This window comes from Trematomus bernacchii, unplaced genomic scaffold (genome assembly GCF_902827165.1).
Source record: "Trematomus bernacchii unplaced genomic scaffold, fTreBer1.1, whole genome shotgun sequence".
In the NCBI taxonomy this organism is placed as follows: Eukaryota; Metazoa; Chordata; class Actinopteri; order Perciformes; family Nototheniidae; genus Trematomus; species Trematomus bernacchii.
The window spans coordinates 4,217,184-4,240,510 of NW_022987771.1; the positions used below are offsets into that span (position 1 = coordinate 4,217,184).

Sequence of the window (23,327 nt, forward strand, 5' to 3'; positions counted from 1 at the left end):
TTTTCATGGAGTTTTTTCTCATACTCTGAGCCAGATATCTCCTCTTCACTATCACTGGCATACACCACACTTTTCCAGTTACATTCTTCTCTATATTCTGAAGGTTTTTACCAAGGGTATTTTTTCATATATCATTCATAGCCTGATTTACATCAAAATGTTTGCTAAAATGATGTCAAAAGGTTTTAGTTCTTTTCAAATTGCTTTGAGCATTTTCTGATTTGTGGATTTATTCAGAGAGACATCTTGAATTCAATACCCTGTGAAAACCTTTGACTGTTGTACGTCACCAAAATGAAGCAATCTATTGAACCTGGCTTTATGCAAGATTTAGATATCTGTTCTGGAAAAGCATGCAAATATCAGCACAAATTGTTAAGATAATGCCTCATTTGCATATTTCAACTACATTTTACAGAAAACGTATTATACATATTATACATGTATTAAACGTAGTAATTAACTGTGAAAGTTTCATGATGATATTTATTTTTTTAAATGTTTACCCTATTAACCTACTGTGATATATAGGCCTTATTGTCACAGAAGTATATTTTAAATGTTTTAACTGACTATCATTGTCATCATTTTAGGAGTAACACCCTTAAATATCCCTTGTTTTGTTATAAATAAGTTGGTTTGAACTCATTTCAACTTTAATTTAATAAATTACGTGGATATTATAATATTTTTTCATATAAGAAAAAGGGGTTGTGCGTTTGTTGATGTTTTGTATGGCTCTCTGTCTGGAGAAAACACAGGACTTAAACATTTTTATTTCCGTTTCTGTGCTTTCTTATGTCTAATGGAGTCAGTTGTAGCTGCTAGTTAATTAGTTTGTTGTTGTTTATAATGACAATAAATAAATAGCAGTATTTGGTACACTGACCGTTATGTGAAAAATTGGAACATAACTTTAACAAACACAATCACACAACAGGAGTATATCTCTATTTTTATTTGTGTATACATACACATATAAAAAATAAGGGACATATGTACAATGATAATAAATATCAACACGTTTGTACAAGTGAAATAAGTTACTTAACATATTTTAAAAACAAACATAAAAGATCATTAACAGACGAGCAAAAATGGGTCAAAATGAACTTGGGGGTGATAATAGAATAATACAAATAATAATGCGAGAAAACAGCAGAAAACATTATTAGCAAACAAATGTGTAAGAACTGAAGAAATGCACATAAAGTACATTACACATGCATTTTGTCTATCAAACGTGAGACCTGTAATTCTTAATCCTTTTAGTTCTTGCAACATGTTACATTAAATAAAATGCCTGATTGTAAAAGGGAAATATATTAAGACAAGTACCAGTGTAAGGAGCTAAAATGTTTTAGCTGTTTTGCTTTAGGAGATGTAGAAATATAAAGTGGGCACATTCTGTCACTGAGCTGCTTCAAATCAACAGATACATTTTTGGTTTTTTGGGTCTGGACAAATTAAATAATGGTTAAAGTTTTGGTACATTACCCGGCCTTTCATAAAGTAAGGGGTTAAGAATTTGGTTCCAGCAGATCTCTACTGATATACAAACAGGAAGCAAACAGGAAGTCCATCAGCTCAAGCTGTGTTGCCTGAGGGATAATTTAGCTGCATACAAAATATGCAGAAATGTTGTAGACGTCAGCTCAGTTTAGCAAAGTGGACGGATTTCTGAGACTTAAAGACCCAGTGTGTAGGATAAAGAGGGATCTATTGGCAGAAATGTTAAATATTTTGTAGGAATTGTGTTTTCATTTGATAAGGATCAAGTCCTCAATGCGGAGTTAGCCGTTTTGCACCGCCATGTCTCGACAGTAGCCCAAAACGGACAAACCAAACATTGTCTCTAAAAAGGGATTCAACATTTATTTTGAAGGGACAGCTTGAATTTGGTGGCGCAAATGCACCTGAAGGCCTCCGTAAATTCACGCTTTGAAAAAGGAGGCGTAAGTGGGTACACTAAATCCTACACACTGACCCTTTAAATATCAAAACTATTTCAACAAGAACAATAAGCAACTGCAGTCTACTTTGGCTTATCCAAAAGGTGAAGAGGCACAGAGAAAGTAAACATGTTGAGATGCAGCCATGAATTCCTGTACAACCCTGGAACCATAAAATCTGACATATCTTTAGTTGTTGTTTTTTTCAAAGAGAGCATCGTTGTTCCACAAGTCCAAAAAAATGGCCGATCAAAATGATGCACTTGTACACAGATGATCATATCAAAGATGTCGGGTCCACTTGCAGAGGATCATGCAACACTATGATGGAGGGCCGATGGCTGAGTACCTCTTCAACCTCACTTTCTTTTTGATATTCTTCATCTCTCTCAGCGCTCTGTACACAGTGGGGGGGGAAACAACAAGGTCTTCATGTCCTCCCCTTCCTTCATGCTGTTCTCCTCTGGTCCCGACAGACACGTCCCAAAAAACGAAAGCCACCCCTGATGGACGAAGAGAGAGGGCAAAAATAATGTTAGGTTAGAGAGGGGAAACGGATGTATTTCAAAGTTTCCTTGAATTTAGAACAAGAAGTAAGCTATATTATTTCATCCTCATGAGACCATGACATTCTGTGCGGATTGGAGTTAGGTCATTCAATGTGAAACAGTGTTAACACTTCATCATACCACTCTGACTCATTGGACCTGACTTAAAAACAACAGATATAAGAATGTCTAGCTACAGTAACATTAACAAAATATATTTATTTGTCAGTTTTGAGCAGGAGATTGGTATGAAAAGGTCCCGCACACTGTCTGAATCTTGCAAGTAGAACATTTTTATTAAACAGACATTTCAGTCCGACAAAGGTCCTTCTAAGGTCAACTTATTTTGATCCTTGTCAGATTGAAACATTTTCTCGTTTATGAAATCTTCCAGTCGCAAGATTCAGGCTTCAGGCAGTGCAGGTCCTTTTTCTTATCTTTTGCCATGAAAGTAGTTTTTCTGATGCACCTGTCCCCTGGAGACTTAAATAAAAGTGTGCAGCAAGGACAGCTTATGATGAGAAGGAGACTGGTCAAATGGTGCAGAAAATAGGGTTTAAAATTACTGGAGTCTAACGCCATGCTATCAGTTCAGTGAGAATAAAACTAATGATGTTGGCATTCAGATAATGCATTAAGGCAAGTCATTTCATTGTGATTTTAAAATAGGCTTTGGTAGCCATGCTAGTGTTTAATTCCATAAGGAATAATAACACGACTTTATATCTACAGCAAGATGAGTCTTGTGCATAATATTAGTCTCTGCTAGTGGTTCAATTGGTGTTATCTTAAAGCATCAGAGGCAGAGATGATAATCTCTATTGTATCATTATTTAAATGACAGGAAATACAGATATTTGATTTCTTGTCAGGAGTTAGATTTCAGAAAAATCAGATGCATGTCTGCTAAATCTGGAGCTATAAGACGGTTAGCTTAGCATATTATTTGACAACAGGGATGAATAGCTAGCCTCGTTATGTTTAGTTGGCAAAAAAACCTGCCTTTGTCTTTATAGCTCACTCATTTACATGTAATCTCCTAATCCATGCGAGAACCAAAATGTAACAACGGATTGCAGACTCTAATGGGGTTATATGCCGGACAATTTATTTACAGAGAGCAGTAAACTGAAGTGTTTATACATTTCAGTTTTTGTACGAATTAAATTATTATTTTGTAACGCTTATTTACCTAATGAGTTAAGGAGGAACAGCACAGTGTTGAGTACACACTCATTAAATCTATGAGCCATATGCACTAAAGTATGTTATGTTCACAGAGTGTAGTGTATTGAGAGGGGACCATTATTCAGTACATTCAAGAACAGACAAAGAAAGAGGGGCTGGACATCTCTAAGACCATTTAAAAAAGAAAAGTAACTTTCTCAACAACCATTCGTCTAATGTACTTTACACTTGGCAAGTATATACCGCTGAGGAAGCAGTGTCAAGTGGGAAGTTGTTTGGATGATGAACAGTATGAGTAAGCTTCAAGCGCCAATGCTAAAGGCCGAGCTATCAACCTGTTTCTAAAAAATCTAGTTTGTAATGGGCTTGTCTAACTAAAATAGAGTGATTTTCTGTTTGAATTTGTCGATAAATGTTCGTACCATCACTTTCACACTTGGCCCCAAGGAAGTGTAGTGTCGAGTGTGAAGTTGTTTGGATTAGCAATTCTCGAGAAAGCAGAAAGCAGCAATACCGAACGGGGTCTACACTGGTAAACAAAATGGTTCTTAACACTACACTGAGCAGCCGAAAAGCAACATTGGAAATCGTTAAAGGTTAGGACTTTGCTTAAATCTGTTTGCATGAATTTAATTAAGTGGAACAATACCTTTCTCTGGTTCACGGCCGCTTTCCTGCCTGGAGCCAGCAGTTTGGCAGCACGGCAGCAATCAGTCTGTCTGTCTGTCCATACTTCCATCAGCACTGTGTGTGTGTGTGTGTTCTGTTTATGTTGGTGTGTTTTAGTCCACAGTAGCCCGGGTAAGTCTCTGGGCATCGGTATGAGGGGGAAGAGGTTTCATGGGGTTTTAAGGATGCATCACAAACACACTGTGGTCCAGGATGGTTGGCATTCAAAGGACTAACAAGTGTGTAGGTGTGTGTGTGTGGGAGGGGTATTTTCCTTCTTGGCAGTGCAAGTTACCGCCCTCACCATACACTAAGATATAAAGCACTTATTGAGACATCCACAGCGGTCGCAACAGTGAGGGTTCAACTACATTCTCCATGCCTAATGTCTTCACGTCAGCTTCAATTTGGAATTAAGTGTGCCGTTATGTTCCGCTGCTAAGAGCTGAAAGCAAATAACCTTTTCTTTCTGCGGAGATAAAGAATCGTCCTATAAAGGGCTCAGCCAAAACACATATCTGTTACACACTCTGACTCTAATAAATGTCGTACGGAGTGCACTTGTAGTGTATTGGACTTGAAGGTGCGTTTTGAAGGTCACCGCTGAGCGAGGAATGTGCCCTCACATTGTCATTCACAGAGGGGATCCATTAGTCTCCTAATAACCGTTTGAACACGGCTGTAGTCGTGTAAGACGTATAAAAAGGAACAACAAGAGATGTCTTAATTCAAACCAACCATCACGACAAATGAAAGTGGAAGGGATCAAGGACTTTCTCCGAGAGTAAATACAACTTGGGAGAAAAAAAAAAATTACAAATTGAGCAGAGAAAGTCTTGAGAGACCTGTCCTTCATTCAAAACCCCCCCTTGTGTCTTTCTCTCCAATTCACTTCATTTTCTATTTCATTTCCTCTCTCTTTGTCTCTGGCTCTCTCTCCTCTCTGTCCCTCGCAGAGCGCCTGCTATGGGGACGTGATTGTCGTCTTGCTTCGAGATTAATTAGTCTTTTTATACCGCTCTCACACTCTTGGCTCACCAATACAAAAAGGGAAGACACGCTTCCAGTTTTTAAGTGCAGTAAGCTGAAAGAAAGTCTCAAAGGACCAGAAGGACACAGAATCAGTTCAATATTTTCCAGTCAGTTGCACTTGCCATTCATCAACCGGTTTCAGCACAGAGGGCTAAAAGCCTCTTGGTCCACTCAACGTCAATTAAACGTGCCCTTCAGGACACATGTAACGCCATTTGTTAGATTTTCCATGCTCGAGGTGTGCTCCTCTGTGTTCAGACTTTTTTTTTTAAATACACAATTTACACAGGTGGCGACTGCACAGTGGAAGCAGGAAAAAGCCACAACCATGACTGCCCGGAACACAATAATTATAGGAGTGCATGTTGCCGAACACAGTGTATGAGTGTGTATTTTGAACATGCTGTGTGCTATAAATGTCAACAGTGAGCCAAACAGGCATTGGCGGAGCGAATGACAGCGTGTCACTGAAAGAGAGAGAGAGCAGGCGTCCTCAGGAGGAGGGAGGTAGGTTGGTTGTTTTGTTTTTCCAACTCGGGGAAACGGAGGAGGGACACGTCTAGACGGAGGACTCCTCGGGGTTGGCGTCGGGCAGAACGCTCCTCTGCTGCAGCGTGCGTCTCAGCTCCTCCTTGAAGGGGCTCGAGTAATCATTCCCGCTCAGGCCCAGACCCCCCAGCCCGCCGCCCCCAGCGCCAGCCCCGCTAGCCCTCTCCTCCCCTGCTGTGCTCAGGTTGAGGCGGATGTAGCCATTGCTACCCGAACCTCTAATGTTGGTGAGGCTGAGACGGCTCGGGGAGTGGATGGGCTGGCCGGGGATGGCGCTCGGTGACGCCGTGCTGCTCACGCTGCTGGGCCCTAGGGCATGGCCGGGAACGATCTTCAGCGAGCCGTCCGAGTAGTAGTAGTTAGCGCCCGTCTCCCAGAAGCGGTCCTCGTCAGTGGGCATCTTGCTGGGCACAAACGTTGGCGGCTCTTTAGGTAGGGTGATGGGGTAAACCAAGGTGCTCTCAAGGGGCTTCATGTCGGCTCCTTTCCCCAGAGCGAGCTTCAGCCTCCTGCGCAGGTACAGAGCTGCGACGAGGAGCAGCAGGCACGCCGCTCCGAGGGTGATGACCAGCACCCAGAAGAGCCCCATGCTGCTGTCTGGAGCGCGGGCCTCCATGAACACAGGAGGGCTGGCCACCACGGCCACCTGGTAGCGCTCCGTCTGAAACTTCACCCCCTGCTCCTCAGAGTAGCATATGTAGCGTCCCGCCTGCATCTGCCCAGCTGCGGGGACCACGAGGGCCTTCAGAGTGCGGTCGAAGTGTGGCCCTCCTGCTTCAGGGTCACCGAGCTGGAGCTCCCGGTCGTTCAGGACCCAGAAGGGCTGAGCCAGGTTGGAGACCAGCTGGCACGGCAGCACCATGTCCGACCCCACCACCACTGTGATGTTCTTCAGGCGGGAGTGCTCTGCAGAAGGAGAAGGAGAGTGGGTGTAAGAGGTGGTTAAGGGTCGTCCATGTAATTGACATTTTACTGCAGCTCCCTTCTGCTTGATTCAATTTATTTAACTTAATCCAAATGTATTCATTCAGTTCAGCTGCTCCTGCACTGGCAGTCTATTCCCACAAGGTGCCACTACTGAGGTGGAGCCCCCTACTCACCGGGGCTGGGGATGGAGACAGGCTTATCAAACTTGGCTTTCCCCCGGCTGAACCTTTCCAGCATGAGGTCCTGAGACAGGGAGGAGGTGGAGCTGGAGAGGAAGGGGCACAAAGCAGAACAGAAGATTAGTAATGTTCTACAGATAACACTGGATCCAGTAGTTATACTCAAAACAATCTGAATCTACAGAGAACACAGCAAAACAAGCTTTTGCAAGATTATATAAACTATAAATGAGCCTCAAATGTCAGAATACAGTATTAGCCTTTTGTTACATCATAGATATTGACCACAGCTTGATGATATAGTTACATTTGTTTAATAATGGAATTCACAGCATGTAATTCAGGAGGATGTTACTCAAAAAGCTTCAGGGTGAAATTCTGCAATACGCTGCAATAAAAGCAGGTAATAAGATGTTTATTTCCAGCTGAATAACTTTCATTAGTATGGTGTCAGTAAAGAGTAACATAATATCAGAATACTGCTTCAGGGGCTTTTAAGAAATATCAATACGAAGCCTATAATGTTGTTTATATGTGGGTTAGAGTATGAATGCATGGGGTCTGGGCTCACCCGCGGTGGAGGTCGATGCGGACGCAGGCGCGGCCCTCGCTGTCCCAGGCGCAGTAGGGGTCCCGGGCCAGCAGGCAGTCTGGCTGGGACTGATAGCGGCTGCAGTTGGCCAAGGGCAGCTGGAGAACCTCCGAACGAGAGCCGATGTACAAGTACTTCTACACACAGAACGCAGAGAGAAGGAGACGAAGAAGAAGACAAAGAACAGATCCAGCCATCGCCCAGAGACAGAAACCAGAGAGAGATGGAAAAAGAGAGAAAGATAAACAGAGAGGGACTCAGTTTTAGGAGATAATGGGATAATCACTCTCAATTACAATAACATTCACCCCCCTGACCCTCTTCAAATCCAATCTGGATTGCGCTCTTTTTGCAAAAGCTGTTATAAAATGTCTGGTCGCGGCTTAGCCAGCTTTAATGAGATAAGCAGTGGGCTTTGGGGCAGGGGACGCCCCGTCAAAAAACAAGCATCGATCGGTGGACACGGCCCGTGTCAACAACACACAGGCTCCGGTGACAGGACAGGGACTCTGAGAAAACAACCGGGGCAGAGGTTCAACTCCCCGCGGAGGTGAAGGACTGTAATTACTGTTATTGTGAAGAGGGTTTTGTATTCATGAGGCGACGCTCAATCTGGAGAATAGCTGTGTTTAAAAAGGGATCAAACCAACTTCTGAGTGGCAGCAGGCCAGTGTCAGTAGATCTGAGGTTGTAAGTGCCTGGAAAAAAGGATTTTAACGGACCAGCAGAGAATAGATCATGTAGATGTTTTTTACATTCAACGATAGATGGTTAGATTCACAATGTGCTCTGTGCTTAACACAAGCTAACAAGACATTTACGTTCCGTGCAACAACATAAAAAACGTCAGTAAATGCCCCCACTAATGAGTATCTGATGCTTTTATGTGTCTTAACAACTGTGGTTGCTAACAAGTGACCAAATAAGACTGATAAACATCATCACATCGAAAACTAGCCGCCTTCAGCTTAGCGGTTGTGAAGTCATGTGACCGTGATACAGTTTGTTTATAGCCTCATGTTAGCTATTTACTTCTGGTGATTGCATTTATATTTCCCTATTAACTATTATAACTATTAGAAAGTCCACAAGTGGATATGTGGAGATTATCTTGCTGAACAAAACATTTAAAGATCATAAATGTGTGTTTGCCTCAGAACTTGTTTTATGGAATATACCACCCAGTGCCCCACTCTAGTGTTGTTGCAAAGAGTTAGGATAACGGAGACGATCACAATGCTCCTTAGCGTCTACCCAGATAGTGCTGAGTATTTTAACAACGTGTAGGAATAGATGTTGAGATATGGACATTATATTCTGTAAGGTATATAGTACATTACGTTATAAAGCAGTAGTCATACTGTGATCATTGAATATCAATGAAGAAGTGATGCAACAGAGAAAGAAGGCAAGCTAAAGGAAAACCAAAACTCTTGGTTCAAGTCGATCAGAGGAAGTGCAGAGCCGTGGTAAAAAAGACACTTTGAGGTACTTTTCCCCTGAAAGAGCATTAAGGTTTCTTATCATACATAAAACAGTACATCAAGCAGATGGCTTTAGGCTACTATACTGAGTTAGAACAGCTGGAAGCTCAAACCTTCAAATGATGAAGGATCCTCCTCCAGAGCAGCAAAGGCATTTTACATCCTTACTCATGCACAGGCTTTAGCATTAACCGTTTGGTGCATGTGTACAAATGGGAATTATTTCGTACTTATTATTGTTATCACTGGCTGCTAGCACAATTACTTCAAATGATCCCTTACTGTTTAGATAGTGCGTGTGCCAGCGGCTGTTATTAATAAAACACATCCTTTATGAAACATTAACTTGAGTCTTTTAAAATAGATATCTTTACTGTTTATTTGAGTTTTTACTGGCTGCTGGTTCACGTACTTTTTTATGTTCTCTTACTTTTACAAGGCTTCTACTTATTTACCACGGTAGTGTACTTTTGAATTTATTTTATTAATGTCTGCTTTGCTCTTTCTTTCAGATGACTTTATGCTGCACTGATCCTTAGCTGTTAAAACTGTATATTTCCCCTGAGACAAATAAAGGATTTCAGATTCTAATTAAAACTCTTCAAGCTGTTTGGATGCTGTGAATGAAACAGTATGTTATTAATAACACACATCCTGCACGTCACATTGGACTTTAGTTAAGTTATACAACATTTGTATTTTTGACTGTTTAAATGTCCCCTCTGTGAGACCAATAAAGGATGTCTGATTCTGAATTGCAATGGAAAATTAAAACCCGTTTAAATATAGCTCTAGATTATTACATTTCTGATTCTGAATTCCCGTTGAATAACCTCACGTCACCAATTCCCCGTGCTCTTACCTTTGAGTGTGAGATGGTGAGGCTGTCCACGGGCTGCGGGGTCTCGAACAGCTGGATCTCCTCGATGACGTGCGCCTCGTTGCCCAGGACCACCACCCTCTGCAGCCAGCCCTCCGCTGCAGCCAAGAGAGAAGCAGGAAACAAGATTTAGCTCCGTTATGTTGGGAAAATACTGAATGTCCTCTTCCAATCTGAGAGTAACATGATAACAAAGGTATCCCAACTATAGCTGTGTACATGACAGGATGTATGATTACCTAGAAGAGCATCAGGACTGTTTTAGGCATATGATAGCTATGTGATTAACATGATGATTCAGCCTCTATGGAGATAGACATATGACAAGCATGCTCATTTCTGACGTGGAGCTAATCTGAAGTAAACATTGAATACTGCTTTCTATTCCTCCATCTTGTGACTGTGTAACTCCCTCTCTTGGATATCAGCATGTGAAGGACACTGTTCAGGAACTAGTTGATGCTCTGTATGTGATGACTACTTCCATTCAGGAGAGGATCAGAAATACATGGATCTTGATATTGAAGCTCAAGCCGGTGACGAGTGATATTTTTCTAACAAGCTCACAACACTTTCAAACTTTCAATTCAACATCACTGAAGACTTTCTTTTTAACCTCAAGTCAACTTTTTCATGGCAAAGAAAAACCCTCTAATCAAATAGATGGCTTAAGCGCTCTTGGAAGTCTCGAAAACACAGCTTTGACAGCTCATTTAAATCTCCTTTATATGATATTAAAATATACGTACACACACCTGTGATGCACACCGGTTCATTTGAATAATACATATCTGAATGAATACATTCACATTTGCACCTGTGGCTGCATACCACTCAATTTAAATATGAATGACCTGCAAACAAACAACACCTGCGACTGCACCGTATTTTACTTCAATATTAATGATGCAAACATTTCATGTTCATTTAAATATGAATGGTGAGACATTATAATGTATAAATACATGTCTTTGATGAAATAATGACGGATTAAAATATTAAAACAGAAGCTGAAAAACATCAGAATGATAATTACATGTGTCGCATCTGTTATAATATTGACATGTCAGCTGTGAAAAATGTCATTTAGTTCCTTTTCAATAATATACCCCCTTTAAAATACTTTTTGAACTAAGTTCTATACAACCCCGCGTCATCGGAGTCTGAAGTTATTTGAGTATTATTATTATTATTATTATAGGACTTTGAGCACTTTATTAACAGTCAAGTACACTAAAATACTCCAAATTAAACGTAGGCAGACCCCAATAAAGAAACACTAACATACATGATAACAAATGCACACAGCTGCAGTGTTATCTGGTTGTCGGCAACTTTCATTAACTTCAATTTGTGAAACTTTAAGGCCAGATGGACTAAAATGTCATGCTTCTCAGCAACTGAGAAAGACAGAAAATGGGAAAGAAAAACAACTTCTGCTGCCAGCGCCGAGTCCATCGCAGCCAGAAAGTATCTGAAGGTGAATTGAAAAGAGTAGGGATGCTGTTCTTGGCCTTGGGTGAAGGTAATAATATCAGAGACATTTATTTTGAAACTTTTTTGTAGTGTGGGGAGCTGACGCTGGAGGAAGAGGAAGAGGAGATCCTGAGCTCCTTTCATGTAGGGCATTGTGAGCAAGTCTATATCCCCTGTGAGGAAAGGCGTTTTAGGCACAGCTGCTGGGGTGACCTTGATGTTAGTGTGTGTGTGTGTGTGTGTGTGTGTGTGTGTGTGTGTGTGTGTGTGTGTGTGTGTGTGTGTGTGTAAGGTTGGAATATTGTTACGTGCTGACATGTGCTTTCTTGTGCGGCCCTCTCGATTAAAAGACTGTCACAGATAAGATGAAAAGCGAACCTAGTAGCCCATGGGAGGGAAATAGTGTCGCGCGACGCACGCACGCACGCACGCACGCACGCACGCACGCACGCACGCACGCACGCACGCACGCACGCACGCACGCACACACACACACACACACACACACACACACACACACACACACACACACACACACACACACACACACACACACACACACACACACACACACACACACACACACACACACACACACACACACACACACACACACACACACGATTCAGTCAAAGCGAGCAGCAGGCATATCATAACATTCTCCTCTCATGGAGTCAGGGACCGGTGTCGTTTAATCCCTCAATCCTAAAACTTGGTTTCTCTGAAAACAGTTTTGACAAGCTCCTTCTCCCTGGCTCTCTTTCTCGCTCTCTTTTTCACTTCAGCTGTCGCTTTTCTGCAGCTAATAGCTAATCAAGCCCACAGCCCAATTGGCACCAGGAGCGCCCGTCTACCAAGGGGCCCCGTTGAGTTTGGGCCGTGAAGCACGACAAGCGGGGATGACTGCACTTGGCTCAGGAAGTGTGAGCGTGTGTGTATCTCGGTGTGTTTGTGTATATCAATTTGTGAGAGCGTGTCACAAATGTGTGTGTGTGTGTGTCCGGGGGTTGGCCTCCCCGCCTGCCAGCAGAGGAGTCCGCTGTTGTGGCGCTGTCAGTGTTGAAGCTGCAGTGATCTGAATGCTAAGCAGACGAGCCTCTCTGCATTCATGAGGCGCGATGCATTCAAATCCACTGCGAGATGTGTGTTATTCAGGATTACGGCTGATTTCAGACCTGTGCCAGAACACAGGACACCTGCATATGGGCCTGGTGGCTACTGACTACAGATATTAATTAAGTCGTGCATACGTGGACGTTTCCTTTGATGCATGAAGATGGATCTCAGCATGCAAATCAAGTCGTTAATTGAAACCCAGCTGAAGTGCGGGCAGATGGCGTTGTTTTGTTCCACCGTACCTAATGCCAGTACCTGTCCCTGTCTGAGACCTGCACGCTGAATCTACTCTACAAATAGGCTACTGTGCGCAGCCCCTCCTAACACACGCACACACACACGCACGCACACACACACACTCCAATAAACACACACTCGCAGTCGGGGAATAAGGGAATATGAATAAAGAGTGTGTTCCCAGGATGTTTTTTTACTGCAATATCAAGAGTAAAGGAGATGGGGAAAGTCCCAGGAACACCATGTACTGTATAATCCAAGAAGCATGAATATAAACTAGAAGAGAAAGAACAAAATATAGTATTTAATAATAATTTATTGTATATTTCTTCCGTTTAATATATATTTTTGTTGCCATATCTTACTAGATTTTTTATTTTATTTATTATTATGCGTCTTTGTCTTTTGATAAACTTGCTTTAACTGTAATTTGTATTATATGATGTGCCATTTCACCAAAGCAAATGTGAAAACGTGCTATGCAATACACAGGAATCCTAATGTTCTTGACCTGCATTAAACTGTAGGAGGCTTCTGCTGTTTTAACCCAAAAAAACTAGATATTTTATTAGAAAAATGCCAAACATTCCCTGCCAAATTAAAGTGTGCTCACCTATCTCAAAAACTGTTTAAAATATCTTCTAGTGGATTGGACATCTAAATCTGATGCACTTAAATAAGTTAAGCTGAAGTAAGGCGCTGGAAGCATTTTACATTTTAAAGTCAAAGCCCTGAAGGCACCTGAATTGTCAGTTAGTATGAAAGCTCTGAAAACAATTGTCAGCTGAACTCCAAATGATGAAAGTGACTCAAATTGCCGTTGAAGTTGAAGCCCCGCAGAGAGTTTAAGTGTGAACACTGTAAATAGTTGAGGTGTCAGTGTGTGTTAAAGCAGGTAAAATGTCAGGTGAAGTTTACGTGCTGAACGCGGGGAGATGTCAGTTCAAAGGAGGGAGGAGAAACTTAAAATGATTTACAGGAACACTATCGACTGAGCCCAGTGCCCGTCATTTCAACTTCATCTGCCAAAGGTTTGTGAAAGTAGACCTGTACTTTACTTTTTTTACAGTCCAATTTGGACTTTGTTTTGTAAAAATGTAACTTTCTTTTTTTAACTGATCCTGTATATTACTTTTTCAATTAAAGGTGGGGTAGGTAAGTTTGAGAAACCGGCTCGAGATACACTTTTTGTTATATTCCATGGAATGCTCTTAACATCCCGATAGCAATGAATATCTGAAGTGCTTTGACAAAAAATCCATTAAAAAATGTCATCTGTGGAAGCTGTAGTACTGTAAAAAGCACGATCAATCATTTTAGCCGGCCCGGCTAAAATAACTGGATGGCCTACCTGCCTGTCAGCCTTCCATCTGTGCACAGACTTATCTCGTGCCCTCATTGGTCATGTGCGCGTTCGTGTGTGTTGGAGGAGGGGCTCTGTAAGGAAGTGGCAGATTTTCTCCGGTTGTGTATTTTCAAATTCTAGCGCACTCGAGCTGGTTTCTCCAAAATGACCTACCCCACCTTTAATGTTATGTTATATTTCATTATTTTATACAATTTGAAAATGATATGACATTTTGAAAAGAGCCATTGTGCATCGATACCATTTTTAAGTTGCAAACAGGTGAATGTTATGGATGTTCTTAAACACCTGAACTAAGAACATCCATAACATTCACCTGTTTGCAACTTACAAATTATGTATCACTTGTATATAGACTCTTATGGCACTACTTCTTGGCACTATTTGATCTGTTTTATTGTGTTGCACTGTTGGAGGAGCCTGTGACCTTAGATTTTCATCGACATAACTACACTGTAGCTATGCCCGAATGACAATAAAAGCCTTGAATGAATCTTGAATCCTCCGCTGTGCGTACCTGTGCCGATGAACAGCATGTTGTAGGCCCGCTGGTCCAGGCTGTTGACCCGGTCCACCACCAGCCGGGTGAAGTTGACCCCCTTGGTGAGCAGCAGGGGGCGAGCCAGAGCTTTGTCCTCCATCAGCGGGTGCTTCTTGGCGAAGTTGAGCGTGGCGTCAGGCAGCTGCAGGGAGCTGTTGTAACCGCTCTCTCTGTCGGAGTTAGTTATACACTGCAGCACGGAGGGAGGAAGGAGGGAGGAAACAAACATGGTGGGGGAAAGGAGGAAGGAGAGGAAGAAGGAGAAAAAGTTAGAGGAGGAAACTTTTTCACACATTGGCATGGCTAGTTGGCTTTGATTTGACGCCTCTTCTCCATCTTTCACTCTGGCTTTCACCTCCGCCTGCCATCACACCCCTTCCTCCTTTCCTTTCCTTTCGTCCTGGATCATTACGTTCTTAGCTTTCGTGTCCTGCCAGCTCTTTTCCACTTACATCGCTACAGCACCCCATGCCATTCATTTCCACTTCCCTCCATCCCTCCCTCTTTCTGTATTCCTTCTCTGCACACTTATCTCCGCTTATGTGTTACAGATGCACAAAACCCTACATGTGTCAAAAATGGCTTTCCTTTCATGCTTCCTAAAGTTGCCTGGAAACATTTGCATTTACCAAACATCATATCAAGTTTAAATAAACAGCGAGAAATAAGGAATTTAAGGAAATGTTTTGATGGTTTAAATGACCTGCTATTCTATTTTCCACTATTCAACGTTCTGGGAAAATGTCATTTGACTTGAATTAACATTTTTATTTTCATATATTTATTGGTTTATATTGCATGTTTTGTTACGATATTGAATTAAATGTATTTTATTTTAGAAAATAAATAAATATATTATTTCTTACCGCTCCAGGCCGTGGGACAGGGACCGCTCCGGTGTAGCGCCCCCACCTCTGAGACGGCTCCCTGTACTCTTTGTAGGATCCTTCAAAAACCTTCTTCACATCGCTGATCTGGTACTGGCACACCGCCGACACGTCCACGTCACCCCTGAAACATGGCGGCAAGGAGGGGAATTAGTGACGTGTGGCGGGAGAAACGGAAAGATGGATCACCTGTCATCCACTTGTAGAGACATGTGACTTATAGCTTCTGAATGTGGCACAATAACATGAGAGAATATGGGATATAATAACCAGAAAGTAATATCAGTTGCATGTTAAAAGCATGAACGTCATTTGCATGTTTACAATAAAAGCTATCGAGGTGAACATCAGCCTGTGTCTTATTGAGTGACTGAAAATGATTAGATGTGTTGACACCTCTCCACCCTTTCCACGGTGTATCAAGGTGCAAATTGATGTACCTGAAATACATTTCCTTGATAGACCACTGACATTAATCAGCTGTTGCTGTGACGCCGCCACACAGGAATAGCATTTCATTTAACGTTTCATTTTTGGTAAGGTCGGGGGTATGGGATCTTAATTTTCTTTCCCAATCCAATTTTGGACCACAAAATGGTTTGGAATTGGTTATTTATGCATGACCAAGACACATAAAGTCATACTTGTATTCCTCATCTCACAAATATATTTCAATTTAATTCACATCTATTTTTAGACTGAGAGAAGGAGTCACTTCCACTGTAAAATGTATATGTTGTGATTTGTCCTTTAAAGGGGCCTTATTATGCAAATACAATTGTATGTAGTGTCTCTACTGTGACATGTCTCATACTGCCTGTGCTGCAGCACCTCTTTTCACCCTCTGTCTGAAACCAGAGCCCAGTCTGCTCTGATTGGTTAGCTGGCCGGCTCTGTTGTGATTGGTCACGTGCAATTTGTTGGAGCCCTAGCCAATAGAGGCGCGAGTGTTACATAGTGCAGTTACTATGATCCGTAAGTAAACAAAGGAGTACATTGGTGGAACTCCTTTGGATGGAACTTCATGATTTTAGCCTTTGCAGACCATTTACATGCACACAAACATATACAACACACTACAGGAAAAGGAAAACCTCAAAAAGTATAATAGGGCCTCTTTAAGGGAAGTGCTATTTCCATCTGGAGCAGTGCAGCAGTGCTACAGGCTTTAAAAGGTGAGCGCCAAAACCAAAGGACAGCACTGATGTCTTAGCTTGTTAAAAAGCCTCCTTAGTCAGGCTGATTGTGGCATGAACTCTGAGTCATCATTTACATAATGTCCAATTATCTTAATGTTATCTCCATCAAAGCCATAGGGCTTTAAGGAATCCCCGGCGAGTCACACAGAGGAAAAGGATTAGGCTTCTTCTTTTTCTTCTGACAGCAGCAGAAGGAGCTCTGAATGCAGAAACAAAGCTTGAAGTTCAAAGCACGTTCACTTGGCGATATGATATCTTATTGAGGAACACAAAAGAGTCACATCATAGGGCTTTACTCGCAGAACAACTCCAACTATCCTCCCAAAGCAAACCTCCTGCCCTGCCTCCCACTGCTTTGGTGATAAGTAACTCATTAACACATAACAGTTGTGTAGTGGTCCAGTCTTTAGTCCACTAATAATCCCACAGTCACAAGTTTCTTTGTCATCAGCATTTTAATCTCCAGATTGTACTTCAATTATCCCTTTAAGTACATTTTCCCTTCAGAATAAAAGTTGATCTGGTCTTTAATGTTTTATCAAGCTTTAAACAGACGACATCAAAAGATTCTCTTAAGAAGAAACATGTCAGAAAAGTTGATTTGGTCCTAAAGTGAAGTTTTATCAAGCTATAAACTAAAATGTAAATCATCAACAGAGTTTTTTTATGATCCCTATCACCAAATATTCAACAGATGTGATGATATGATGCTAAAATCGGGCGGTTTTCATACACTGTTTGCAGCTATTTCCACAAAAAGTGACACACCATAGTTCCTAAATATACTATATATGTTTTTATTTGATGTAATATTTGTAATTGTAAACCAGAGTGACAAAGATCGCATTGGGATGAGATCATTGTGTTTGGGTGGTTTGGAAAACACCAGACTTTCACACATTTGATTTGTTTTGCACTTATTATTGCCATTTACACCTAAATCCGTGCCTAAAGCCCCGTCCACACGGAGACGATATCAGACGGTTCGTCCACACGAGGCTGACACGGAAACGCGGATTTGGAGCCCGAATCCGATACCCTTTGATTACGCCTCCCAAAGTGGGTAGGTCTGAGGACGACACGCTTGCGGCTCCGTGTGTACGCCCTATACGATCATTCCCTGAAATGATGAAGCCATAGCCCCGCCTCTCTCCACCTCTCCTGCTCACCCCCGCGTCATTGCTGATGCGTTTCGCCAACAACAACAACAATGGCGGATCACAGGGTTGCGTTCGTGCTCCAGACGCTACTGACCATGATACAGATTTTAGTGCAACATTTACAGCTCCTCTACCACAACCATCAGCAACAATAATAATATAATATAATAATAATAATAATAATAATCGTCATCGGTCTTATTCGCTGCTTTTGGTGTATTTTGTGGCGGAAGTACAGCGCCACTTACAGGCCCGGCATATGTACTACAGCATCTCCAGCGGGTCGAGCGGTCTCGTGTGGACGGACACGTTTCTTGAGTCGATTCCGTGAGGACGGAAGACTTTTTTGATATCGAATTCGGTTCGTTTTCGTCTCCGTTTCGTCTCCGTGTGGACAGGGCCTAAGTAACGGCTTTTCCATTTTTTTTTTACGGAAGCGTTTACTAAATTGTAACGTAACTTTCGTTCTTTAGTAACGCAACTTCTGTAGCAGTTACAAAACCAAATAACAACCTTTTCCATACGTTTATTAAGACTGAATGCATTGAGCTGAAAATGGACACCTGTTGATGGACATTTAAACTAAATGCATGAGAAACAAGGAATACGTTATTATAAGGTGTCAGAAAAATCATTGTATTAGGATCAAATGTGGTAATAGTAAGGTATTAAGTATAATGTGATTCAACCAATGTGTCAATCATCGGTTTATTGAACTAATTAAATTAGCCTGATTCTATTTAGCAAAAGGGTTCACTATATTCAGCCAAAACATGAAGTCAATGTGACATTAAATCACTAATAAAACCCATAAAACCTGTTCAAGCCCACTTGAGCTGTATCCACTCGTAGGGCTATTACACTAAAAGCCCAATTACACAGTAAACACCTGATCCCTAGTGCATAATTAGAGCCATCATATCAGAGTGACTGCTGGCTGACCCAGGATTTTAATAAAAAGCAAAGTATCTGACATGTTGGGAAAGTGATATGTCTCGCTCTGACAGCAGATGGTACATGTAGTAATTAACCGAGATTTTTCAGAGGATGAGACTGAAATGGAGCTCTTTCTTCAGCCTGTATTTCTCTGCTCTGACTCACCACTGGGCGTGGAAGATGCCGTAGAAGGTGGTGCCCCTCCAGTCCTGGCCCGGCAGCGTGAACACGGCCCTCAGGTTGTTGAAGGAGACGTGACGCTCGGGGAGGGAGCACTCCAGACGGGCTTTCTGGAAGGTGGTCCACTTCTTCTGCAGAGTCCTGGTACCACCCAGATCCCCCTGAGAGAGGACACGATCACATCTCATCAACGGCTGAAACAGGTCCTTTAAAGGTCCCCTATTATACTGTTTTACATAAATATATTATAGGTCTCAGATATATACAAAGCATGTCTCTGAAGTGTTTGGCTCCAAACACCAAACAGATCATTGCAGCATCCCATAAGCCCCCCTGTCTGTTACTTTAGATGAAAATAAGGAGCCACTCCCCACGCCAGATTCAGTTGATAAGGTGGGGGGGGGGGGGGTTACCTTGGTTGGTGATTGGCTAATGGTTACACAAGCCAAAATATCGTTATGACATCATAAAGTATCCAAAATCTGATCAGCTCATTTTCAGACAGGTTTTTATTGAAATGGATCAGGACAAAAAGAGAGAGAATCTTTTTTCCTGAAACTTTCAGAATCTCTTTACACAGAGGGGACACATGTTGATGTAGAAGAGACATGAACAAGTGGATTTTGCATAATAGGTGACCTTTAAATGTACATTCTTTGGGAGTAGAGGTGTAAAGAGATCCATGTTAATATCAGAGAAGAAAAAAGTCTAAACATCTTCTGTTGCAGAATAAAAAACCTGACCTGTTTTGATTGAAAGTTGCTTTTATTTAAAGCTCATGTACTTCTCATGCTGTTTTGAGTGTGTATCCTCATGGTTGAATGCACTTGAGAAATGTTACGTGCATAATTAAAGGTTACCTTCACTCAAACACTTCTAAAATTCTATGTTGGCCACTTTTCATTCGCTTAAAGTTTAATTTTAAATACAGACTAATTCAGCAACGGCAAAGTTTATTTCCAAACTGACTTCATCCTTGCAGACCATTTACATGCAGAAAACCTATATAACACACCAAAAAGCACAATAGGGCCTGTTTAATGAGCCACCATGTCAGTTGTTTTGAAATCTGTGGTCAGACAGCTCGGGATTGAATGTTTTCATCCAATCAGGTGCCTTGTGGCATGCCAATTAAGCGTCCAATGCGAGTTGACCCTGTGAACAAGTACCATTTCTCTTAGAGCTGACAGCACATCGCTCACTTTCTTGCTTTATTATGCTGCTTATGTTGCATTTCATTAGCCTCACCTTCACCTTGTGGATGCTAAACCTCACCTCTGTGCATACACGGTAGTATTCTGTATCTACATAATGATGAACCTGTTACACGTGAATCAGCTGACTGAGCATTTGTCATGTTGCAAAAACCTCTAAAGGAGCATTTCGACCCTGATATGTTGAAGGGTACCATTGAAGAGCAGGATGACAATAATAATAATAATGATATTCAATTATACGGGAAACATTGAGTTTTGATGGGTGGTCCCTTTATAAGGTTTACTGCTGGCTCAAAAGAGGCCTGTCTGCCAGATACACTCATTCCTATCAGCCTCTGTGGTTGCAGGGGCATTAAAATGCAATGCAAATGCTCATAATACAGCAGTGAGATACAGACATTATGCTTCAGCAGCAACAGCGGGGTGAAATCATTCACGGCACTAGTACACATCATGTGTGAGCATCTGTTTCTCATTTCAGTCAAAGAGCTTGATTGTTCATCACAGCAGCGCAGACATTAAAGGGCACTTTCCCTAAAACAGTGCATATATTGTGCATTTAATAACGCTCATCTCCTCAGACTGTTAACAATCTGTCTCGATTTCACTCAGTTTAAAGGTTACTGAGCTCTCTCTGCACACGTTACTGAAACATGACACACTTGTGCTTCGTTAACTTAAAGTTCACTGAAATCATACAAAATAAAAAGGGCTGCTGTTTAAAATCTCATTCTCCCCCCAGCTAGAAGCTCCTCTGATGTCTGGACATAATCACTGAGGTGAATCAAAACTAATCAGTTATCCTAATGAGGCCATTCATTAAACAAATGAATGCATTCATTATCAAATTGCTCTATGTCAGTGTAATTGTCCTCACATAAAACATTGTTAGCAAACTGGTGTTTAGCTGAAATTCAGTGGGACAAGGCTATTTACCGTGGAGCCCTTTATTTGTGCTTTATACTGATAATAATGGAAAGTCTGTATTTTAAAGCATAGTCGTTTCTTAGTTAGAAGAAAGGTTACTTTATTAAGTGTATCAGATCTTTTGAGTCAGGCTGACAGCTTTTAATATGTCACTGAATTGAGTTGTATTATGTTTTTTATGAGAGAAAGTAACTTTTAAGTTTCCACATTTTTAGTCAGAATAACCAGAACACGCCTATTGAAGAATTTGATCCCGCATTTTGTTAAAACAAATCATAGCTGACTTATTTGGTTGATCTTTGTGGGTCTTTAAACCATCATGGTGGAAAATGCGACCAACAATAGTTTGTTCCTTATGCAAAAAGGAGGCTGTGGCGCAGTGCACTAGTGCGTTGGTGTTCGGATCAGGGGGTCACAGGTTCAAACCCCACTGCAGTCAGCATGTCGTTGTGTCTCTGGGCAAGACACTTCACCCCAAATTGTTCCTGTGGGGATTGCCCACAGTATTGAGTAAGTAAGTCGCTTTGGATAAAAGCGTCTAACAAGTAACATGTAATGTAATGTAATGTAAAAGTCAGGAATACAAATCCATATATATTGGATATGGGTTTCAAATGCTCCATAGTGGTCAATTTGCTTTTCATGTAACGTTATGTAGCAGCTATTTAAATTCACTCAACATATGAAGCTGTTAAACAACTCTACCAGTTGCCTCTTTACAGTATATGGGCGTCTCATCTGGTGAAGTGTGTAAGGCAGTAACTGTTAGCGATGCTGTCTCATGGTATATTAAGAGTATGGAAACAGCTGCCAAACCGGCTGCAGAAAACAGCAACTCACTGATTTCCAGCCAAGCGTGCATAAAACTGTTTTGCAGTCAAAACTCGTTGGTTAAAAGTCACCTGCAGATTGATTACAGTTGAAATGGTTTTGATGTGTTTTATTTTGTTTCTGTCGAGTTTGAATAAAGAGTTTTAAACGTTGATCAGTGAGATATTCTGTTCTTGTACATATCATATTCTATTGACATGTATATTACATGTTACTTGTTAGACGCTTTTATCCAAAGCGACTTACATACTCAATACTGTGGGAGGAGCAATTTGGGGTGAAGTGTCTTGCCCAGGGACACAACGACATGCTGACTGCAGTGGGGTTTGAACCTGTGGTTCCTTTCATCCGAACACCAATGCTCTACCCACTGCGCCACACGCCTCCTATATATAGACTTTTTGCACTACTTTTTTATTTTGTATTTTATTATATATGTTGGATTGTTGGAGGAGCTCAGGTCAGAAGATTTTCATTGCCATTTCTACACTGTACTGTAGCGTTGTGCATATGACAATAAAACCTTTGAATTTGAACATTACTGTTACTTTTAAAGGAGTCTGGTGGCTTTGAGGAGAAAACATTAATTGTAGGTTTTCGACTTGAATAAATTGAATAAATGTCAAAATCCCTGTCCCTTGTTTTTTATTTGAAAGAATATTAATTTCAACTAGTGTTTCAAACATTGTACACTGGTGTCATATATCCCTCACTCATTGGAGCAGATAAACCCCACTGAAGACAAAGGCCAGATGTTTGGGTTTCTTTCATCCAGTGGGAAAAAGGGCTACAGATATGATTTATTTGAATAGATTCCTAATCGAATCACTTCTGATGGCTGTTGTTACCTTGCAGACGCGAGCCACTCGGGCCACGTTGAGCTCGGTGTCGCAGTCCAGCTCCAACGCCCGCTCACTGAAGAAGAAGTAGATCTTGTCGTCGTCTCCATCTTTACTGCCGCTGCTCTCCCTCACCAGGGCCGAACCCACAAAGTCCGGCTCTGCACACACACACACACACACACACACACACACACACACACACACACACACACACACACACACACACACACAAAGAACAGTGGTTTGAGAAAGTGTACTTTCTTACAGTAAAGACATACATCACATGTGAGCGAATAGCTAGTCTCAGCCTGCAGGCGCATTTGGACTGAATCACATCTCACACACACACAAACCTGCCTTTTACACACACACCACGCACGCACGCACGCACGCACGCACGCACGCACGCACG

General features: G+C 41.7%; 1 protein-coding gene across 1 annotated transcript in view; it reads right to left on the bottom strand.

Moving 5' to 3' along the window:
- Positions 1-942: 942 nt before the first annotated feature.
- Positions 943-23,327, bottom strand: part of sema4c (sema domain, immunoglobulin domain (Ig), transmembrane domain (TM) and short cytoplasmic domain, (semaphorin) 4C) — a 112,147-nt gene continuing 89,762 nt past the window's right edge. The window contains exons 9-17 of the mRNA XM_034148640.1: positions 22,922-23,073; positions 19,084-19,259; positions 15,603-15,747; positions 14,713-14,926; positions 9,983-10,098; positions 7,616-7,773; positions 7,039-7,130; positions 4,338-6,844; positions 943-2,455 (exon numbers count right to left, since the gene is read on the bottom strand). Coding sequence (XP_034004531.1) covers positions 5,949-6,844; positions 7,039-7,130; positions 7,616-7,773; positions 9,983-10,098; positions 14,713-14,926; positions 15,603-15,747; positions 19,084-19,259; positions 22,922-23,073 — 1,949 coding nt within the window. The 3' untranslated portion in view covers positions 943-2,455; positions 4,338-5,948. The remainder of the gene's footprint in view (positions 2,456-4,337; positions 6,845-7,038; positions 7,131-7,615; positions 7,774-9,982; positions 10,099-14,712; positions 14,927-15,602; positions 15,748-19,083; positions 19,260-22,921; positions 23,074-23,327) is intronic.